At 39.8% G+C, this 18953-nt stretch overlaps 1 protein-coding gene across 1 annotated transcript in view; it reads right to left on the bottom strand.

The window, feature by feature from the left end:
- Nucleotides 1–7309, bottom strand: part of TMEM161B (transmembrane protein 161B) — a 29026-nt gene extending 21717 nt beyond the window's left edge. The window contains exons 1-2 of the mRNA XM_009886860.1: nucleotides 7236–7309; nucleotides 1020–1100 (exon numbers count right to left, since the gene is read on the bottom strand). Coding sequence (XP_009885162.1) covers nucleotides 1020–1100; nucleotides 7236–7309 — 155 coding nt within the window. The remainder of the gene's footprint in view (nucleotides 1–1019; nucleotides 1101–7235) is intronic.
- Nucleotides 7310–18953: the final 11644 nt, after the last annotated feature.

The raw sequence follows: 18953 nt of genomic DNA, 5'->3' as shown, positions 1-18953 counted from the left end.
AAATAAGGTTGCTAACCACGCAGCTTTAGAACTACAAAACAGAAAAAGAAAAGTCACGTTACAATGAATAGATTATATATGGAGTTTGTGGATTATAAGAGAGGTCATACTGGAATAAAAGAAAAAGGACTAAAGGAAAGTTTCTATGTCACCATAAAGAAAGCCAGAGGGGTTGTTTGGTTTGTTTTAATCATAGCCTATTCAGAAATCCTGCATCAGCATAGCAGTTCCACCACCTCAGGACATTTTGGTTCTTGCCACAGTGGTACTTCTGGGAGACTGTTCTAGAACTTCATGCCTAAACATCAGAAACCTGTTTGCACCTTAAGCTGATACACAGCTATCCCATTCCTCTCAGTCACCTTTTAGCTAGGTTAAACAAGCCAAGCTCTTTTAGCCTCCTCTTGTAAGATAGACTTTCTGTTTTCTGCACGATCCTAGCAGCCTTCTGTTCACGTACCAATTGATTTTTCTTGAATATCAGTGATGAGAACTGTCCACAGTAATCCAAATAAAGTCCTACACTGGTGCCTTGTCCAAGAGAATTAATATTTCACTATCTCTTCTACTAGAAATACCTCATCTAATACATCCCAGGAGCACATTTACCTTTTTCACAGCTGTGTAAGGTGGTGGCTCAGACTAATCCTGTGTTGAACTAATATACACAAATTTCTCTTCTCTTGCTTCAAGATGAAGAGCTTCAATCCTATAGAAGATTTGCTTTCCTCAGTTTACATCCAAATGAATATATTCACTAAAAAAAACTCCTTGCCACCAAATCAGCAATTCGACAGACCAATTTTGTGGACTGGAAATCATGCAGTCCTGCACAATTTGGACATATTCAACTCTGCTAAACTGAAAGAACACAGTTTGGTACAGAGCTGTGACAGTTAACACAAGCAGGGCAGTCATACACAACCAGAAGTTTTTAACTCACATTAAAACAAAAGATGGCTAGCAAAGCTATTACAATGATCATGCTAAAAAAAATAAATCTTAAAACAAGTATTTACCTGTCTTTTTTGCTCTTCCCTCTTTGTTTCCCTGCAAGAATCCTTAGTTCTTCTTCAGTAGGATGCTGATACCACCTTAAACTAAAAAAAAATAATTAAAAGCTCCATTAAAATAGTATCAGTATTAGCAATTTAGTGGGTTTAAAAAAAACACAACTATATATCAACACAGATCTATATGCATATTAAAACGCTGGTGATTTGCAACACCTAAGTGAAGGAATTGCTCACACTTTGGAATGGAGAACCACCCTGCAGGAACACAACAACCCTGAATAGGTTGGAAGAGTGGGCTAACAAGAACCTTATGCAGTTCAACAAGGACAAGTGTCAGGTCTTGCGCCTGGGAAAACACAATCCAGGGGGGCAGCACAGGCTGGGATCTACCCCGCTGGGGAGCAGCTCAGTGGAAAGGGACCTGGGGGTCCTGGTGGACAACAAGCTCAAGATGAGTGAGCAGTGTGCTGCTGTGGCAAAGCAAGCCAACAGGGTGCTGGGCTGCATCACCAAGGGCATCACCAGCAGGGATGAAGTCATTATCCCAGTATCCCACTCTACTCAGTGCTGGTCAGGCCACACCTGGAACACTGTGTTCGGCTTTGGTCTCCACTATCCAAAAAGATGTGGACAGGATGGAGAGGGCCATACAGATGATCCAAGGACCAGGAAACCTGTCATATAAGGAAAGGCTGAGAGAACTGGGTTTGTTCAGCCTTGAGAAAAGAAACTTAGGGGAGACCTTATCATCATGTTCCAGTATTTAAAAGGTGGCTACAAAGAAGACAGGGACTCCCTTTTTACAAGGAATCACACAGAAAAGGCGAGGGGTTATGGGTACAAGTTACTCCTGGGGAGATTCTGATCGGACACAAGAGGAAGATTTTCCACAATGAGAACAATCAGCCATTGGAATAATCACCCCAGGGCAATGGTGGATTCCCCATCACTGGACCCTTTCAGATTTCAGCTGGACAGGATGCTGGGCCATCTTGTCTAGACTGTGCTTTTGACAAGAAAGGATGGACCAAATGACCCTTGAGGTCCCTTCCAACCTGGTATTCTATCATTTCATCTATAATGAAAATAGCCATGTGCAAATCACAACCCTACCCAAACTGAACCGCCACAGCTAACCTTCAGTTCTCTTCAGCATGAGATGCTTATTCGTAATTAGAAAGCTCTGACACTTTGTCATTCAAGTGAAAGCCCTTCACTTCTCAAAACACCAAATTTTCAAATTATCATCAAATACAGCAAACAAAATTGTACCGATATTGGAAAAAGTTCACTAGAATAATTATACCATTACAGTAACCCATCAGAACCATATTCTAAATGATTTTATAAAGTATAATTATGCCTCTCAAAGAAACAGTAATTTTCTAGAATAGCTATTATCAAATAACCATTAACAGCCTTTTTTCTTAGAGAGAGCAGACTGTAACACCAACATTCCTTTCCTAAACACCTCTTCAGTGATAACTTCAACTCCTACTAGAAAAAGTGCTATTAAAAAAGAAATCATTAATTTGCATGTAGCTGAGCTGCAAGCTTTTTCGCTTTCACAAGTCAATGCACCATCCATTGCTCATTTATTTAAAAGGCAAGTAGTGGCAAGGAAATTCTGAAGAGGAAAACCAGAGAAGGTTAAGTCTCTAAGATGGTACATTTTACCTTAATCTCTAAGCATGTCAAGAATCTTAGTAACTGAAACAAGGCCTTTTCCACATTCAACAAGGTAGGGTTGCTGTCCAGATGCAGGAAGGATGTCACTCATCTCCGTTCTGAAATGCCGAGGCAGAGGAGCCCAAGCATTAACTGGAAAATGTATCTCTATTTATGTGGAAGTACTTTTCCGGAGTAAGAGGCCACTAATTGGTAACGCAGGGCTATAGTTACAGATGAGAACGGAATCCACAACCATCAGTACTTCTCACGTTAAGAAACCTTCATCAAGTAGGACCATTCAAATCTACCTTGGTCAATTAGGGATAAAGTTACATTCAATTTCAAAAAGAAAGCAAGGCATATTTGGAAAGTAACTGTCAAATACAAATAACCTCAGGCCACTTGATAACACTTGATTCCCTGCTCTGTTTTGGAAAGGCTTCCTGTCCCAAGTGGAAGTCTGGTCTACCCATCTTTATGTTTGCAGAACACGGCCTTTCGTGTAAATATAAAAAAATTTGTAATTCTTCATGGAACATTGTCCACACAACAAACACTGAGGGAGGTTCACTGCTATGAGACATGTGCTAAAAGCAGAGACAGTCCTAAATGCAAGCTGCCAAACAAGCAATATTATACATCTTCTACCTTCCTTGCAATGGCATGGACACTTCATGTGTGCGCACACGTGCTGCAAGGGACACTGGATAAAAACTACGAGAAAGATATGTACTATTTTAATGAAATGTATGTATCACTGAGCATAGGCCTGCCTGGCAGATCTTAAACAGGAGACACAGCCTCTCTGTCCTGATACTGTCCTAGACACTACACTAAACTTGGCTGAAGACAGAGAAGTGGGAATGAAGAAAAATGGTGCGACAAAATCACAACACATTTCAAGAAGATCTCCCAATTTCAGCAGTTTGATTGCTAGCATAATGAACTATTAGACAGGTGAACAGAGCTCATGGACATCATCTTACGATAACTTAAAAACTGGAGCAATGGGTAAGTAAGAGTTCAAGCCAGCAATATTACAAAGAGTACAATCTGGTTAATAGGGGATTCAATGAGCCTGTGTCAGCAGGTACTGCTGCGCTGAAGAAACAGTTGATGATGGGGTTTCCTCAAGAGAAAAGAACTTCAGTACCAGGCAGTAATACATCACAGAGATCCAAACCGTCACATGCTGCAGATTTCCCTTGAAAGAATTCACGGCCAGTTCAAAAACTGAAAATGGTAACTCTTACAGACTTTGCATGAACAAGGAGGCTGGGGAGGGAGCGGGGGGCAGGGGGGAGGAGGGGCTGTATTTTGTTTGGGGTTTTTTTGGGGGGCACCAGTAAGAGCGAAAGTTATTTCATTAATTTATTTTTACCATGTGTGGTCCCAGCTGAAAAATTTGCTGTTTGCAACCTTTGCTGCAAAAAAGACTTCGTTAACACCGAGAATCACACAGAAACCAGAGCAACTACCTTCTCATCCAAGATGAGAAACTACGTTAGAGACACTACCTTCTTCCTATCTTTCACATGACCTAGAGAAAGTGGGGGAAAGCAGAGGAATAGTCTTCTGCTTTGTCATTCACCATCTCCCAGATCAGAACTTGGTATGCTGAAAGTACCACAAGTAGTTCTGTAATGATGAGAATCACCTGTGTTGGAAAGCTAATTTTTCAAAATCTTACCTGCACAGATAGAGAAATAGTACCTAATACAGCAGTTGTTGTTCTGTTTAACATGCTAAGACAAATCAAACACTTAAACCACAATTTGCTCTTAATTACAGTACAGAATTATGTTGCAAGTGATTCCTAATTACAACTAATGGGATACAACAGTTTGGGGATTTTTTGGTTAATAACCCCTACATACCTTGCATGTACAATCTGAAAATCAAGGGACATGATCAAATATTTTCATTAAGGTAGAACAAAAAAAAAAGTAGTTAGTATCTGCTTTAGTTTATATCAGCTTTAAAACTGAGATCCCACAACTGATTACTCTGTAGCTCTGACCAAGTTAGTCTAAATCACAACAGCAGAGATACACCCCAGTTAATTTGAATTAAGGCCATTAATGAGCACACTACGAAACACCCATTTTCTCCTGTCTTCCTGAGATGGCCTGAAAATAGAACACAGCAGAGCAACCTAAATTCAGCATTTTGGTAGAGAATGTTTCATCAGTTAAAAAATGCAAAGGCCTATGCAGTTGCTTAGGCTGTCAATTCATTGACTTCAATAAATATGAATATTCAAATTCTGTTCAAGCTCTAAAAATAGCATTGATTGAAAAAGTTTGTATTTCTTTACAAATATAAACAAATAGTTTTTCAACAGGCAATGATAGCTGTGAATTCTGTAAACAAATAATTAGCTTATGTCTACCTATTCTAACCATTCTTTCAAATTTTGAAGTGTCCATATTTCCTTTTAATGGGCTTTGAATGTACACATACAGGCATCTTGAAACCAACTGGTCACTTAAGAGTTTCCAGCTTATCTGGTAATGAGTTTATCCTCCCTCCCATTTGGCAAGGGCTATCTGTAGACTTTTCAGACTATGTCACTTAGAAAAGCCTCCCAACCCTTTGGAAGAAAGGCACACAAGCCAAATAACTTAAAAACCAGCTTTGGGAACCAAAGACTAGTTGAAGTATATTGACAAAGAAAAGGAGGAACAGGTAGTAACTTTCCTAGGAAAGCTGGACCACTTAACAGTGTGTCTGCCTCTGCATGTGCACTTATGTGTGTTTAAAACTCTCCACCACCCCACCCACACAGGTCTGTCAAGAAAACACTGTCAGGAAAAAGACAGCACTAAGGAAAATGGGTTAACATAAAAGACAGTTTTTCAGCTAAACTAAGAAGAGAACTGTTTTTCTTTTTGCCATTAAAATTCAGATTCTTGTTGCAGTGAAGCATCTGACTTGTTTTTATTTCTGGAACATGGCATTATTTCTGGCTCTTCACTTAATTCTTGTATTCAGGAGGTTATTCACAATGACTGAAATTACAATGCACTAAAATAGTTACCAGATAAATAGAAGAGCAGTGAAAAGCAACAATGAGATTCTCGAGGCTACTAACATGAAAGGCAATAATGAGACTCCCATTGACTTCAATGGGAGCAGAATTCCATAAGCGAAAGTGCAGAAATCCTGCTTTATGTATTTATCAATCTGCAGGTGTGCAAAGAAAACAGGAGAAAAGGATTGTGAAAAATATTTCAACAGCAAACCTCTCCCTATCATTGGCACAAGGCATGCTTTAGAACAAGTATACAGAAAGTCAAAACTTCACTAGAATGAAGAACAGGGGCATAATATTGCGCAATTTTTTTTAAGAAGAGCAATTAAATATCTACATTTTTAAATAAAAATTTGAAAAAACCTTTTAGATAAGACATAAAAAGTAGAAAATTTTAATTACTGATAAAAAACACGATGGTAGTAACACACCTTAAAAATAAATGGTATGCAATTTCATGTTCATTAATTTAATATTCTTTTAAGAGCACAAAAATGTGATCAATACCATGCAGATGTGGTCAACAACGAAACTTCACACAACAATTAAGAGTATAACTCCTGTTCATATTATTCACCTGACAATTGCTGTTTTCCATTACACCTAACCAGTGATACCTAATACACATCTAAACAACATTTAGAGTCATTTTTCATTAGCAACTCTTTGGGTGATGAAATGGGGAAAATTAAAAAGAAAAAAGTTGGTAATTCTGAGATGCAGAGGAAAAAAGGCAATGGAAAATTATATGAGACTGGTTAAGACTCCTGTGGAGCACATTATTATTCAAGATACTTCTTCAGAAATCAGGGAGTAGAGATTTGGTATTTTCAAAATTTTAACAATTACAAAAGACAGCAAACTACTTTCTAATCATACAAAGCATTTTTCTTCCCAAACAAAAAAACACAGGGACTATGATTCTTTTAATATTTAAGATACCGATTTATATTCAAAACAGCTGCTGGTTTTTTTGTTATTATGGATACAGCCACACAGGGAATGCTCCCCTTGCAACTCATTATGTCTGTTTGATCTATTGTTATGAGGAAGTAGTGTACTGAAATTTATACTAATCCTGTCCTATGAAGTATTAAAAATAGAATTTTTAATAAATACCTAAGCACTCTTTAGATGCAAGGCTAATCAGCAGGTGGATTATCAGGAACACTGAGGCAGTACAGAGAAAAAAAAACTTCCTTTTTTCAGTGTCCTGTATTCAGTTTAGCTTTTTAATATTAAAGTGTGTAACTTCTGCCTTTAATAACATAAGAGCTGGACGACAGCTAACTTAATGATTGATACAATTAATAGCAACAAAAAAGTCTGTTCTTTCACAGCAACACTGTTTTTACACTTTGAGGCTGTAAGTCAGGCATCACAATACTATTGTAATAAATTTAAGATTAATTATTTTTCAAGAAAACAACCTAGATTAGTATGTTTTACTGTTACTACTCTAATCATAATAGTATTACCATATTCACACACAATAGAACTGTTTCTTATCTTACCTGCCACTACAGAGAAGCCAACGAGCAAGAGAATAGTGAGGTATGATCTTCTGTATGACACTAGCCATTACCATGGTAACCACCAGCTGTACACCTATCACACCCTGCAGAGGAATAAGTTAATAACAAGTCAGTATGCTTAAAAAAAAAATAATGCTCTGAAGTACTTTGGCAATATGTGCTTTAGAAAAGTGCTGAAGTACCTTCAAAAAATACTAAAAAATTAAAAACACCTTGAATGATAGGGTTAACTTTTTTGGTTCTTTATAAACTAGAGGGGAAAGAAAACTCCATACCATATCAGTTTTCAAGAAATCCCCTGGAACTTGCTACAATCATTTACATACTTCACTGAAGGGAAAGGCATTGTCGGGTCACAAAGCTGGTAATGTATGCCCCCAGTTTCACAAACTGTAAGACCACATATGGACATAACATTTCACAACACACTATGCCTTTTTGTGGTCTCTCCAGTTCTGACATAATTTAACAGCTGACACCAAACAAACCCACCGGAATTAACAAGAATTTACCACATCCACCTCAGGAAATTTCAGGCTTTGATTACTGCAGAACATTTGCTCCTCGCTGAACTCCAGGCACAGGTAGGGAAGAGAGGGGAGGGCACACAGGAGTCAGCATAACTTCACTTTAACATCCAACTCTTGATCAGGATTTGGCACTTCAGCAGAGCCAGCAGTAAGCTCGTTCCCAGTCACTCAGCCAGCTTTAATTCTGACTATTGGTTGTTGCTGGGTTTGGGGGTTTTGTTTGTTTGTTTTTAAATAAAGCAACTTTAAACTTCTGAAGCGCAATAACAATGAACGAAATGTTACATCACGCTACTTTCATCCTGCACGTGAAACTATTAACTAATACTAACACCATGTTAAAAACCAGCATGAAGTGTGTACACCACATTTCCTCTACTTACATGCAAGACTTTCATGCTTAAAACGTCACAAGCAATAGTAAAAAGTATCACAGAGATATGCAAGGGAAGTTTACAAAACCACGCAAGTGAAAAGACACTAAGAATCAACCAAATAAGCTACTTCCAATCTTTTAAACTGTTTTTCAGGATACTTTCTCATGGAAAGGAGTACAGGCACTTTTTCAATCAGAGCACAAAATGCCACATTTCAGTCATGGCATATAGAAATTCACATGCACTTTCTTTCTTAGACATCAACTTTTGGTTATTGCTAGTTACTAACAAAGTTTTGAAGAGAAAATATTTCCTTCTCTAGTTGTAGAAGTTGGGAATAACACTTCATTAGCTTTGTAGTGATGCAAGGTGCTACAGAAGGTCAGGAGGCAAAAGTATTTCTACATATGGAAGCAGTACACAATTAACCACTGCCAAATAAAACACAGATTAGCTCATACACTTGAGAAACATTTTCTCCAAAATTCCACAAAGGAAGAAGTGAGGTTTGTCCCTCAAGAACACCTCACTAGCAGCACACCAGGCAGTACTACCATTGTTTGAACACATCCTCTCCCACCTCACATACCTGTTCTCTTGGAGGAAATTTAACCACATTACTTTTACCAGAAGTTTCTCTCAATGTAATGATAATCTGGGTAAGGAAAGAGCAATTCTTACAAAACAGTGAAACAGATGAGATTGGAATGAACCTCTGGATATTATCTAGTCCAAGCTCCCCTGCTAAGAACAGGGTTAACTACAGCAGCTTGCTCAGAGCCACGTGTTCAGTCAGGTTTTGAGCGTCTCCAAGGACAGAGACTCCACAACCTCTCTGGGCAACCTATGCCAGTGTTTGACCATCCTCACCTTAAAGAGTTTTTTTTCTTTCTTACATTTAATTAAAATATTCTGTATTGTGCCCACTGCTTCTTGTTCTTCCTCTGGACACCACTGAGAAGAGTCTCGCTCCACCTTCTTTATTGCTCCCCATCAAGTATTTATATGCACGGATAAGATGCCTCCTGAACCTTCTCTAGGCTCAACAGTCACAGCTCTCAGCTTCTCCTCATATGACAGATGGTCCAGTCTCTTCATCACGTTTGTGGCCCTGCACTAGACTCTCTCCAGCAAGCCTACGTCTCTCTTGTACTGGTGAACCCAAAATCAGACACAGCACTCCAGTGTCTCACCAGTGCTGACTAGAGGTAAGCACCTTTGTCAACTTGCTGGTGATTCTCAGCATAATGCAGCTCAGGGTGCTGCTGTTGGCTGCCTTTGCCACAAGGCCTCACTGCTGGCTTATACTCAATTTAACCATCTCCAGGACCTCCAGGTCCTTTTCTGCCAAATTGCCCAGGTTGACAGCCCCCAGCATATACTGGTGCCAAGGCTTATTCCTCCTAAAGCATGTTGGTGTTTCTTTTTGTTGAGCTGCATGAGACTTCTGTTGACCCATTTCTGCAGCCTGCAGTTCATTTTGAATGGCAATACAACTACCAGATGTAGCAGTGAGTCCAAGTTTTGTACCATCTACAAACTTGCTGAGGGTGCACTCTCTTCCATCTTCCACGTTGTTAATGAAGATGCTAAATAACACTAGAATCAGTATCAACTCCTGGGGCACATCACTAGTGACCAGCCTACAGCTGGACTTCGTGCCACAAATCACAACATTTTGAGTTCAGCACCTCAGCCAGTTTTTAGTCCACCTCGCTGCTCACCCACCTAGTCCATACTTCATCAGTTTGTCTACGAGGATGTTATGGCAGATGATGCTGAAAGCCTTGCTAAGGTGAAGCTAAACAATATCCACTTTTCCCCTTGTCCCCCAAACTAGTCATTTAATTGTAGAATGCTATATCAGGTTGGTCAAGTAGGACTTTCCCTTCAAAAATCCAAGCTGACTAATCACAAACCCACCTTGTCTTTAATACGTTTGGATTCAATTTCCAGGGTTATTTGCTTTACTACTGTTCTGGTTCCAGCGGGGATAAGGTTAATTTCCCCAAGGATCCATGTGATGCCATACCCAAGCTAAGGCGGTGGTACCATAATTGTGTTTGTACATTCCTCTTTCCTTTGCCATTCAGTTAAACTGCCTTTATCTAAACCCACGAGTTTTACCTTTTTCTTCCCATTCTCCCCACTGCTGGGAGGGTTGAGCGAGGCACCTTATGGTTCTTTGTTGCCAGCTGAAGCTAAACCACCACAATTACCCCCTCAGGGATGAAGGGGAGGCTCACCAGCCTGTAGTTCCCATATTCTCACTTCCTGAAGACAGAAATAACACTTGATTTCTGAAGTCCTCTGCAAACTCCCCTGATTGCCAGGATCTTTCAAAGACAGAGTGAGGGTGGCCAAAGAGAGTGACCTTGCAACATCACTGGCCATTCCCTCAGCACTGGTGGGTGCATCCCATCAGGACCCACACACCTATGTATCTACAACTTGTTTAAATGCTCCCTAACATGTCTTCCATAGAGGGGTAAGCCTTCGTTGCTCCAGACTCTACTACTGGTCTCAGGAGCCTGGGATTTCTGAAGACAAATTTTATCAATGAATACCAAGGCAAAGGCAGCATTAGTATCTTGGTCTTTCCCATGTGCTTTGCCACCAAGTCTCCTGCCTCAGTCAGAAGCAGGCCCATGTTTTCCATCGTAGTACATTTGCTGTTGTTATACTTGTAGACGTTTTCTTGTTGCCATTCATGTTCTGCATCAAACTCAACTCCAGGTGAGCTTTTGCTTTCCTAACCCCACCCCTGCATGCTCAGACAGTTTCTCCGTGTTCCTCCTGTGTGACCCGACCCTGCTTCCACCTCTTGCATACTTCCTTTATGTTTGAGCTTAGTCATGAGCTCTGTGTTCATCGATGTACATCAGGATGGATTGTTCTTGAGCTTGAGAAAGGTGATCCTTGAAAGTCAACCAGCTTTCCCAGACCCCTCTTCTCTCCAAGACCTTATTCCACAGGATTCTTCCAAGCTGAGGCCTGATCAGGCCAAAGTCTGCTCTCCTGCAGGCTAGGATTGTGAACCTGCTACCAGCCTCATTTGCTTCTCTCAGGATCCTGAACTCTACCATCCAACGGTCCCTGCGGCAAAGGCTGTATGACCTTCACATCAACTAGCTCTTCTGAGTTTGCAAGTCTGAGGCCCAACAGAACGCATCTTCTCATCAGCTCCCCAATCACCTGTGTTAGGAAACTGCTATCAAAGCACACAAAAAATCTCCTGGATTGCTTATGCCTTCCTGCATTGTCTCTTCAGAAGATACTGGGGTAGCTGAAGTACCCAATAGGACCAGTGCCTGAAAACCTGAGGATTCTTACCATTGTCTAAAAAAGGCCTTATCTTCTACTTGTTCATGATTAAGGCTACCTGCAGCAGACACCTTCAACAACATCACCCATGCTGCTCTGCTGTCTAGTCCTTACCCATAAGCTCTCAGATGGTTCATTTTTCATCCCATGGAAGGCCTCCATATACCCCTGTTGTTCCCTCACATTAGAGCACATCCCCCTCCTCCCTGTCCCAGCCAGTCCTTCTAAAGGGCATGCAGCCATCCACGGCAGCACTCCAAACATATGAGCTACCCATCATATCTTTGTTATCCCGATGAAATCATAGCTCTGCAACTTTACACAGCCCCCTGCTTTCCCATTCTCTCCCCACACTGCATGCATTAGTGTACAAGCAGGTCAGAGATGCATCAAAGTGTGCCAGTTTCCCAGAAGAGGTATAAAAGCTTCTCCCCCATAATGCTGGGGTCATTATCTGTGTACAGGTATTTCCTTGTTTGTGTTTATAAACTTGTGGGGGCCCCCTTCTGCTCTCTTTAGTTGTTTTCAAGGACTCCTCTCCACATCACCCTGCATCCTTTGCTTACCAACCCAGTCCACCACTTTTTCCTCTCGATTTGTGAGTCACCACCTCCTTCCTCTCAGCCCTAGTTTAAAGCTCATCATACCAGTTTGGCGAGCCTGTTGGCAAAGATGCTTTTGCCCAACTTCATCAGATGGATGCTGTCCCCTCCCAACAGTCCTCAAACCTCAGAGAGGGACCTCTGACCATACAAGTGAAATCCCTGCTGTCAGTACCCGGCTATGCAAACAGCTGTTAACCGACAGGATCCACCACTCTTCATCAACCTTCCCCCTCCAACTCCGCAATAATTTCTTTGGTCTTAAACATCGTACTAAGGGAAGCTCTCTTTTCTCCCTTCAACACTTTTTTTTTTTCATTTAAATAAATCAGAAGTTGTGTCAATACTGCTTTTATGAAAAATTATAGCCAGGTGAAACATTAGAGGTGATGTCCAGTATCATTCTTAATAAGACATGACTGAAGGAGATTAAGATAGCATAAATTACCTTTCAGCATTTGTAAACACTTTCAATATGTTACCACACATCTCATCACACAGTGTCAAGTATAATTTCGAAGTACTTGTTACTTTTTTATAACTTGAGATAACACCTTTGGGGTTTCTTTTTCAGATATCATTAAGTTTCTTTGGTACACAAGCCTCTCTTTGCTAACTCCCCCCCTCCTTGAAATTTCTACTGTTCCTTTACATTGGTGCCATCAAAAAGTAAGACCTCACATTTGCTTATGCTCCACGTCACCAAGACTAGGGATTGAGATCAGAATTGAAAGCAAGCTGTATGTATTATTTTAAACACTCTACCTTTATTAGGGATTCTCTGCATCTTGGAGTCCTGTGCCTGATTACCCAGAGCAGTTCCCTAGCTAAGGGGAAGTGTACTTAAAATGAAAGGAAGTGTTATTAAAACCAGCTGCCTGCATAACAGATTCGATACATTTAAATTACTAAATTACTCAGGAGGTACACAATCTGTTTAAAAAACAAACAATGCATTTTAAAATCAAATGTTTATTCTGACCACCTCACTACAAGCCACTTCCACCCAATGTGAGAGAAACCACTGGCCCTCCATCTAGCCTGCCTACTGAGCCATGATCCTTAGAGTCCACTGTCTCAGTGCAAAGTTATATTAATATTTCTCTGGAATAATGTTTTTGTTAGGAGGACTACCTAATCAGGTGCCAGTGTGTCTCTTCAATTACTCCTAGGGCTTTCTATTCGTAAGGGAAAGAAAATGCCTCTTGAATTCAAGACAACAGGAGGGAAAATGATGCAAATCAAGGCCCACTTTTTTTTTTTTTTTTTATACTGGGTAGCGGGTCCACTAGCTGAGCTAAAATACTTACAATTCAACTGACTATTTAAAAATGCACCTACAGAAACTCATTTCCTTACTCAAGTGAAGGCTGCAAGTTGTAACGGAACCCATTAGGATCGTTTCTTCTTAAGCCACTGAACATCTCTCTGCATCCTCCCCGTCTTCTTTCAGCAGAAATTCACTGTACTCACTCTCATAAAGGTTACTAGTAGATTTCTTAGAAATAGAAATACCTACAAAAATATTCCAGCTTACAAATGAAAACAGCCTTACAAACTTTAAGCCCCTAAAAAAAATTAAAAATCAGCAATGACATCCCTAATCTTCATTTAAAATCTGACATTGTGGTGAAAATATTATTCTGGTATTTTTCTACACTTCAAGTAATTAGAAAAATTGATATACCTACTCACTCGATCAGGGCATTTTTCTCTTGATTCCTGAAGGTTAGTAATCAACCACAAACAATATGTTAATAGACCAAAGCTGTCACATGAAATTAAAAAATTCCACTGCATTAATCTTCTTGCAATCAGCCAACATGTGCCACAGGAATATAGTAGGCGATATGCCCACTCAAAATAACATGTTGTGCAAAGCACGTTTTTCCAGCTCTACTCTTTTGCCTGTACATGGTTACACACTATTTATATGTTTATTAATACACTGGAAAAATCTACAACATCCCAAACTATCTCATATTATAACACTAGAATACATCTTTTCACCACACACAAAACCACAAAATACAGGGTTCATCCCAATTCAGGCTCTGTGTAGATCAAGTCTCCCACATACTTTTAAGTCTTCCCATTCCCACTAATATCAGTTTAAATTCAAAGGCACTCGTTTCAGGAATAGGAACGAACATTAGGTGTTGGTTCCCAGCAGCATCTTATATCCTCTACTTGCCACACTCTTAAATTAGAGGACACAGTTTAGAATTTAGACTTAAAAAAAAAATCTAGCCCTGCTTAATACAGTATGATACGTGTTCGAGGGAGAAGGTGCTGAAAGGCGAAGTCCACAATCACAAGGTGTTTTGAGGGGCTCTGATGAACAAAACCTGGAACCCACCAACCCATGTGATTTGTGATAAAGTAAATGAGCACACTATCATTGATAGGCTTGACTCAAAAGTAATAGAAGCGTTATTCACCTCTTTGAGATGAGGAACAGCTGCGCAGATTTAATGAAGTGTCTGCAGTTACAGGACAGTTTGTGGAAAATTACATCATTTGAATCCATTTCATAAGACCTTTGTCACTCTCTGATTCCACATACATCCATGTCCCTATCATGCTGCAGGTTCACAGCTTGGAATTTGAGATCCAAATTCGAGACACTGGACACAGAAGTCAGTATCTTGCTGGTCAGAAACACTTCTGTCGATCTGTGTGACACCCAGAGGCCCTCAGTCCAAAGAAAAGATGACTGTAAGACAGTTAAGTCGGTTTCTCTGCAAAACAGAGGCTAGCAAGCAATCTTGTGGTCAAAGATCAGACTGAAATAGTACAACCTCTTCGGGACTACACTGCCTAATAAAGTGCTGTCTGGCTGTGTTTGTGACAGTGGAAGGTCTTTGATTAGAGGTGTCCTAAAAGTCTTGAGCGCTGTGCTCAGTTCCAGGTCCTTCAGTAAGTATGGCATTCTTACTTTCACTTGTTCAACACAGCACATGTTTTACAAGAAAGCTTTTAATAAAACAGCAGAGAATACATAAGTGGTCTACAAGAGAAGTGTCAGCAGCTCCATTAAAGGGAAGATTGCCAGGTTTCTTAAAACCGTGAAAAAAAAGATGACAGGTCCAAAAGGGAACAGTATAACATTGAATAAAGTATAACCTAGACTTGGTTTTCACAGTCTATACTTTTTATACTACATACCTGGAGACACTGTTGCTGATAATTAGGAGAACATAAAGCAAGAATAAGCAATTAAGATAAAGTTACAATACTCTTATCTACGAGCTAAGAGTACTTTAAGTACACCAACAGCTATCTCGGAATAGTAAACCAAAAAACCAAACAAATTGCTAAAAGTACTTCTGCCTAAAGGACATTTTTCTTTTTATCGTGAATTGATTTACAGAACGTCCCCAGCAAATAGCCAAGGTTAATAGTTTTATGCCAAGACACCACTCCAGTCTCCTTGCTTTGACCTTGCCCAAGGTTATTCTCACACACCTGTAGTAACAGGTCAGCTTTTTCCCCTCTTTTTTTCCTCCCACCACACACCTAGATATTACAAATAATTCAAATACCTAGTTTTACACAGGACCCTGAAACTACTTGTTTCCTAACAATAACCATCTCCTTCATTGCAAGACAAGGGCCTTGAGCTGCAGCCAACTGCTGTATGCACCAGGACTGCAGTAGCAATGCAACGGCATGCCTGAAAAAGCAGTGCTAGCAGAATCCAATTTACCACTTCCGCTTCTGAAATGCAATGCCAACTACTTACTTTTCTGAAATGGCAAGTCTTGTAAAAACAAGATTTTTACCCAAGTGCACTGGAGTATTCTATAGATGTTAATTCAGGGCATATCAATCTCTTTCAATGGTAGCACACAAACATACTAAAAAGGTTGTGAATTTTCAAGTAAGAAATGGAAAAGCTTTTATATTAGTAGCAACCAGCAAGATCTCTAGAAGAATATAACAAATACTCATCTTCTGCAATTCCACAGTGCAATGATATTTGTGAAGCCTAGAAGCTAAATCGATGCAACCTATTTGAAATGCCATTTGATGGATGACACGTTATTGCTGTTGCTATTAGATGAGACTTTTCCATATGTAAAGTTTTCTCCGTATGTATAGGTCCATGCTCAAGCTACAGCTTGCAAAAGCAAGACAGTGCTCTCCTGAAGCATAAATGCAATTCAAAATTGTTTGCTAAATAGTAGAAACCATTATATGGGATGGCCAAAGAAAAGTTAGCTCACTGTGCAGTCTTAAAATGAATGCTTTCTGTGAAAAAAGACTACTTTCACAAAATATCTATAGTCAGAATGATGTCTTATAGAGTTGGCAATCTGAGGCAGTTCAAATATTACTATTCGTAAAAATCAGACAGTCATAGAGCTAATTTTGGGAAAGAAATCTATGCCAAGAAACCTCTTCAAAATTCAGATATTTTTTTTTTTCTTTCTTCATGGCCAAGTTCTCCCTGAATTTTGTATTTTTCTACACCTACCACCATTTGCAACACAGCAGAATGATAAAAAGATGAATAATGTGGCATGAAGAACATACAAAGAATTTGGGACTACCACTGAACTGCTCATCTTTGCAGGTCTTTCCCACACAAATGTCACTTCCCTCTTTACCAGTGTCTCTCCACATATATTCAAAGGAGAGCCACAAACTGCTAGATGGAAGCAGTCACCAGCAACATGACTCCCTTTGAAAGAGGGTGTTTTGTTTAAAACCAAAACTACACTTCAGTCAGCCAACAGCATTTTACCTGAGTCTTGCTTCTTTTTCCACTGAGGCTCTCTAAGCCAAGAGTATAGAACTAGTGATCATCAGGTAAATCCAGTTATTGCTATAGAAGTCTCATGCCTGCCTCAAGGGCATTTATAAAATTGCAGAATTATCATTATTACTGAGGAAGCCAATACAGAACGTCTGTTGTGCAGAACACTAACATATATCCAACATATATTAAACTTCAAGTAGAACTACTTCAGAGAACTGATCTACTCTAAAGAAAAAAAACACAAGGTTATATTGTACTATTACTATCCAAAGAATTTAAAGATCTAGTTTACCCATACTTCACCAATTAACACAAGTAGGAACTATGAAAGCTCTCTCTTTCCAGAACAATTGTTTTTTAAATAGCAGGCTTTGCCATTACAGGAATCGTTCCAAGTATAAAAAGTGAAAAGTTTTTAATGTCTCTGCTGAACAGCCTAAAACACCACGGCCTTACATAGTATTAAGACACTTGTGCAGAGTTTAAAGTTGTGAGCATAACTGGCATTGCAACTGCATAGATGAGTCCTGGTGGTCCCAACTTGGCAGAGCGCTGCCAAGAAATTCTTTTGGTGACTTGATTTAGAAGCCTCCTGATGCCAAAGAAACTGGTGAACATTTCACTTTCCTGCTGCTTTGGAACTTGAGAGTACAGCTTCCAAACAGTATAAAAGTGGACTATTACCTTTTCAATTTGCTTACGTCATGGAACCACACACAAAGATTACTTGTCCGCACTGCCAGCAACTAGCAAAGAAAATTGGACCTGATTTTTAAACCCCACCAGGCAACAGAAGCAACCACTTAATTTATTTAAATAAGGACCTACACTGAGAGGAAAAGCTGTATTTGCCTACAATTTTCCAAAAGTAGCTTCAAATACACAGCTAGAAGACAGCACCCATGCACTCCTGCAAACAACAGGAGTCTCTGAAGACTTCTTGATTAAATATTCTAACGTCTACAGAAAAGAAAAAGAAAAAAAGAATGGAGGAGAAGACAAAATGAAAAAACTACCTACATAGTTCCTTTCAGATTTCAAAACACACATAATTAAAAAATACCTTACTAGAATCAGGTGATTAAATATTTAAGTATTAGACCAGTTAAAAGTCAGATTTTACTCAAAGTATAACTCTAAAGTACGTTCTCTAAACAAGGACACTTCCAACACTTGAACACTATGTTGCCACAGTTAAAATGACATATTGACATTAATTTCCATATGGACGAGAAATATATGTATTAACGGGACATACAAAATACGCCTTTCTACCTGCACTCATGTATCCCTATGGTGCTCCATATATCTCATATCTGTAAAATAAGTATGCTAAAAGCAGAACCAACTCAGGTCTTTTAAATGGTTACTAGGACCTAAATACAAAATTCAGTGTATCTTTACAGCAAAGGAGGTCCATTCATGAAATAACCAGCCTCTATTTAAGCTACGTAGATCCAACATGCTTATGTCATTAGTAGCAATTACACCAGTCAAACTTTGCTATTCTGTTACTACCTACTTTATGAGAAGTTCATTTACTGTGTGCTATGCCAAGCATAATAAGTTGTGTCAGTGCTAAAACATCTGTCAGCAAAAGCAAACCGAGTCAGGATTTTTCATAAACCCAATGTATTTTCATATACTACAGCTGCTCTGTAACCCAGATCACTGCAAATGAACCAACAGTAATGAAAAACAAAGTGTTTGGCAAAGGTTTCTAGAAACACTCAATACCACAGCTAATCAAATGATCTATTTACGGGGATCTATAGGAGATGTGAACAAGCAGCAGCATATGCTTATAAAAACCCGTCTTAAACCTGACACAGACCACAAAGCAGACCACTTCTCACTGGAAAAGCAGCAAAGAGGGGAATAACCCCTGCATAGTAAAAGCGTGCCGGTGTAAGGCCGCCGCAGTGAGGAAGCAAAAGGCGGGGTGTTTTCTTAATGAGTAACTAATAAGAGAGATCAACGGTCTATTCCCACACCACCACCCCCGCTCCCGACGTCCCCAAACCTGTTCCCGCCGCCAAAGCAGGCCGGGGACGGCAGGGCCTCAGCTCCGGGACACCGGCCGGGGGGACGGGGGCCCC

Source organism: Charadrius vociferus, unplaced genomic scaffold (assembly GCF_000708025.1).
Source record: "Charadrius vociferus isolate BGI_N301 unplaced genomic scaffold, ASM70802v2 scaffold244, whole genome shotgun sequence".
NCBI lineage: Eukaryota > Metazoa > Chordata > Aves > Charadriiformes > Charadriidae > Charadrius > Charadrius vociferus.
This window is presented reverse-complemented; position numbering and strand designations above follow the sequence as displayed.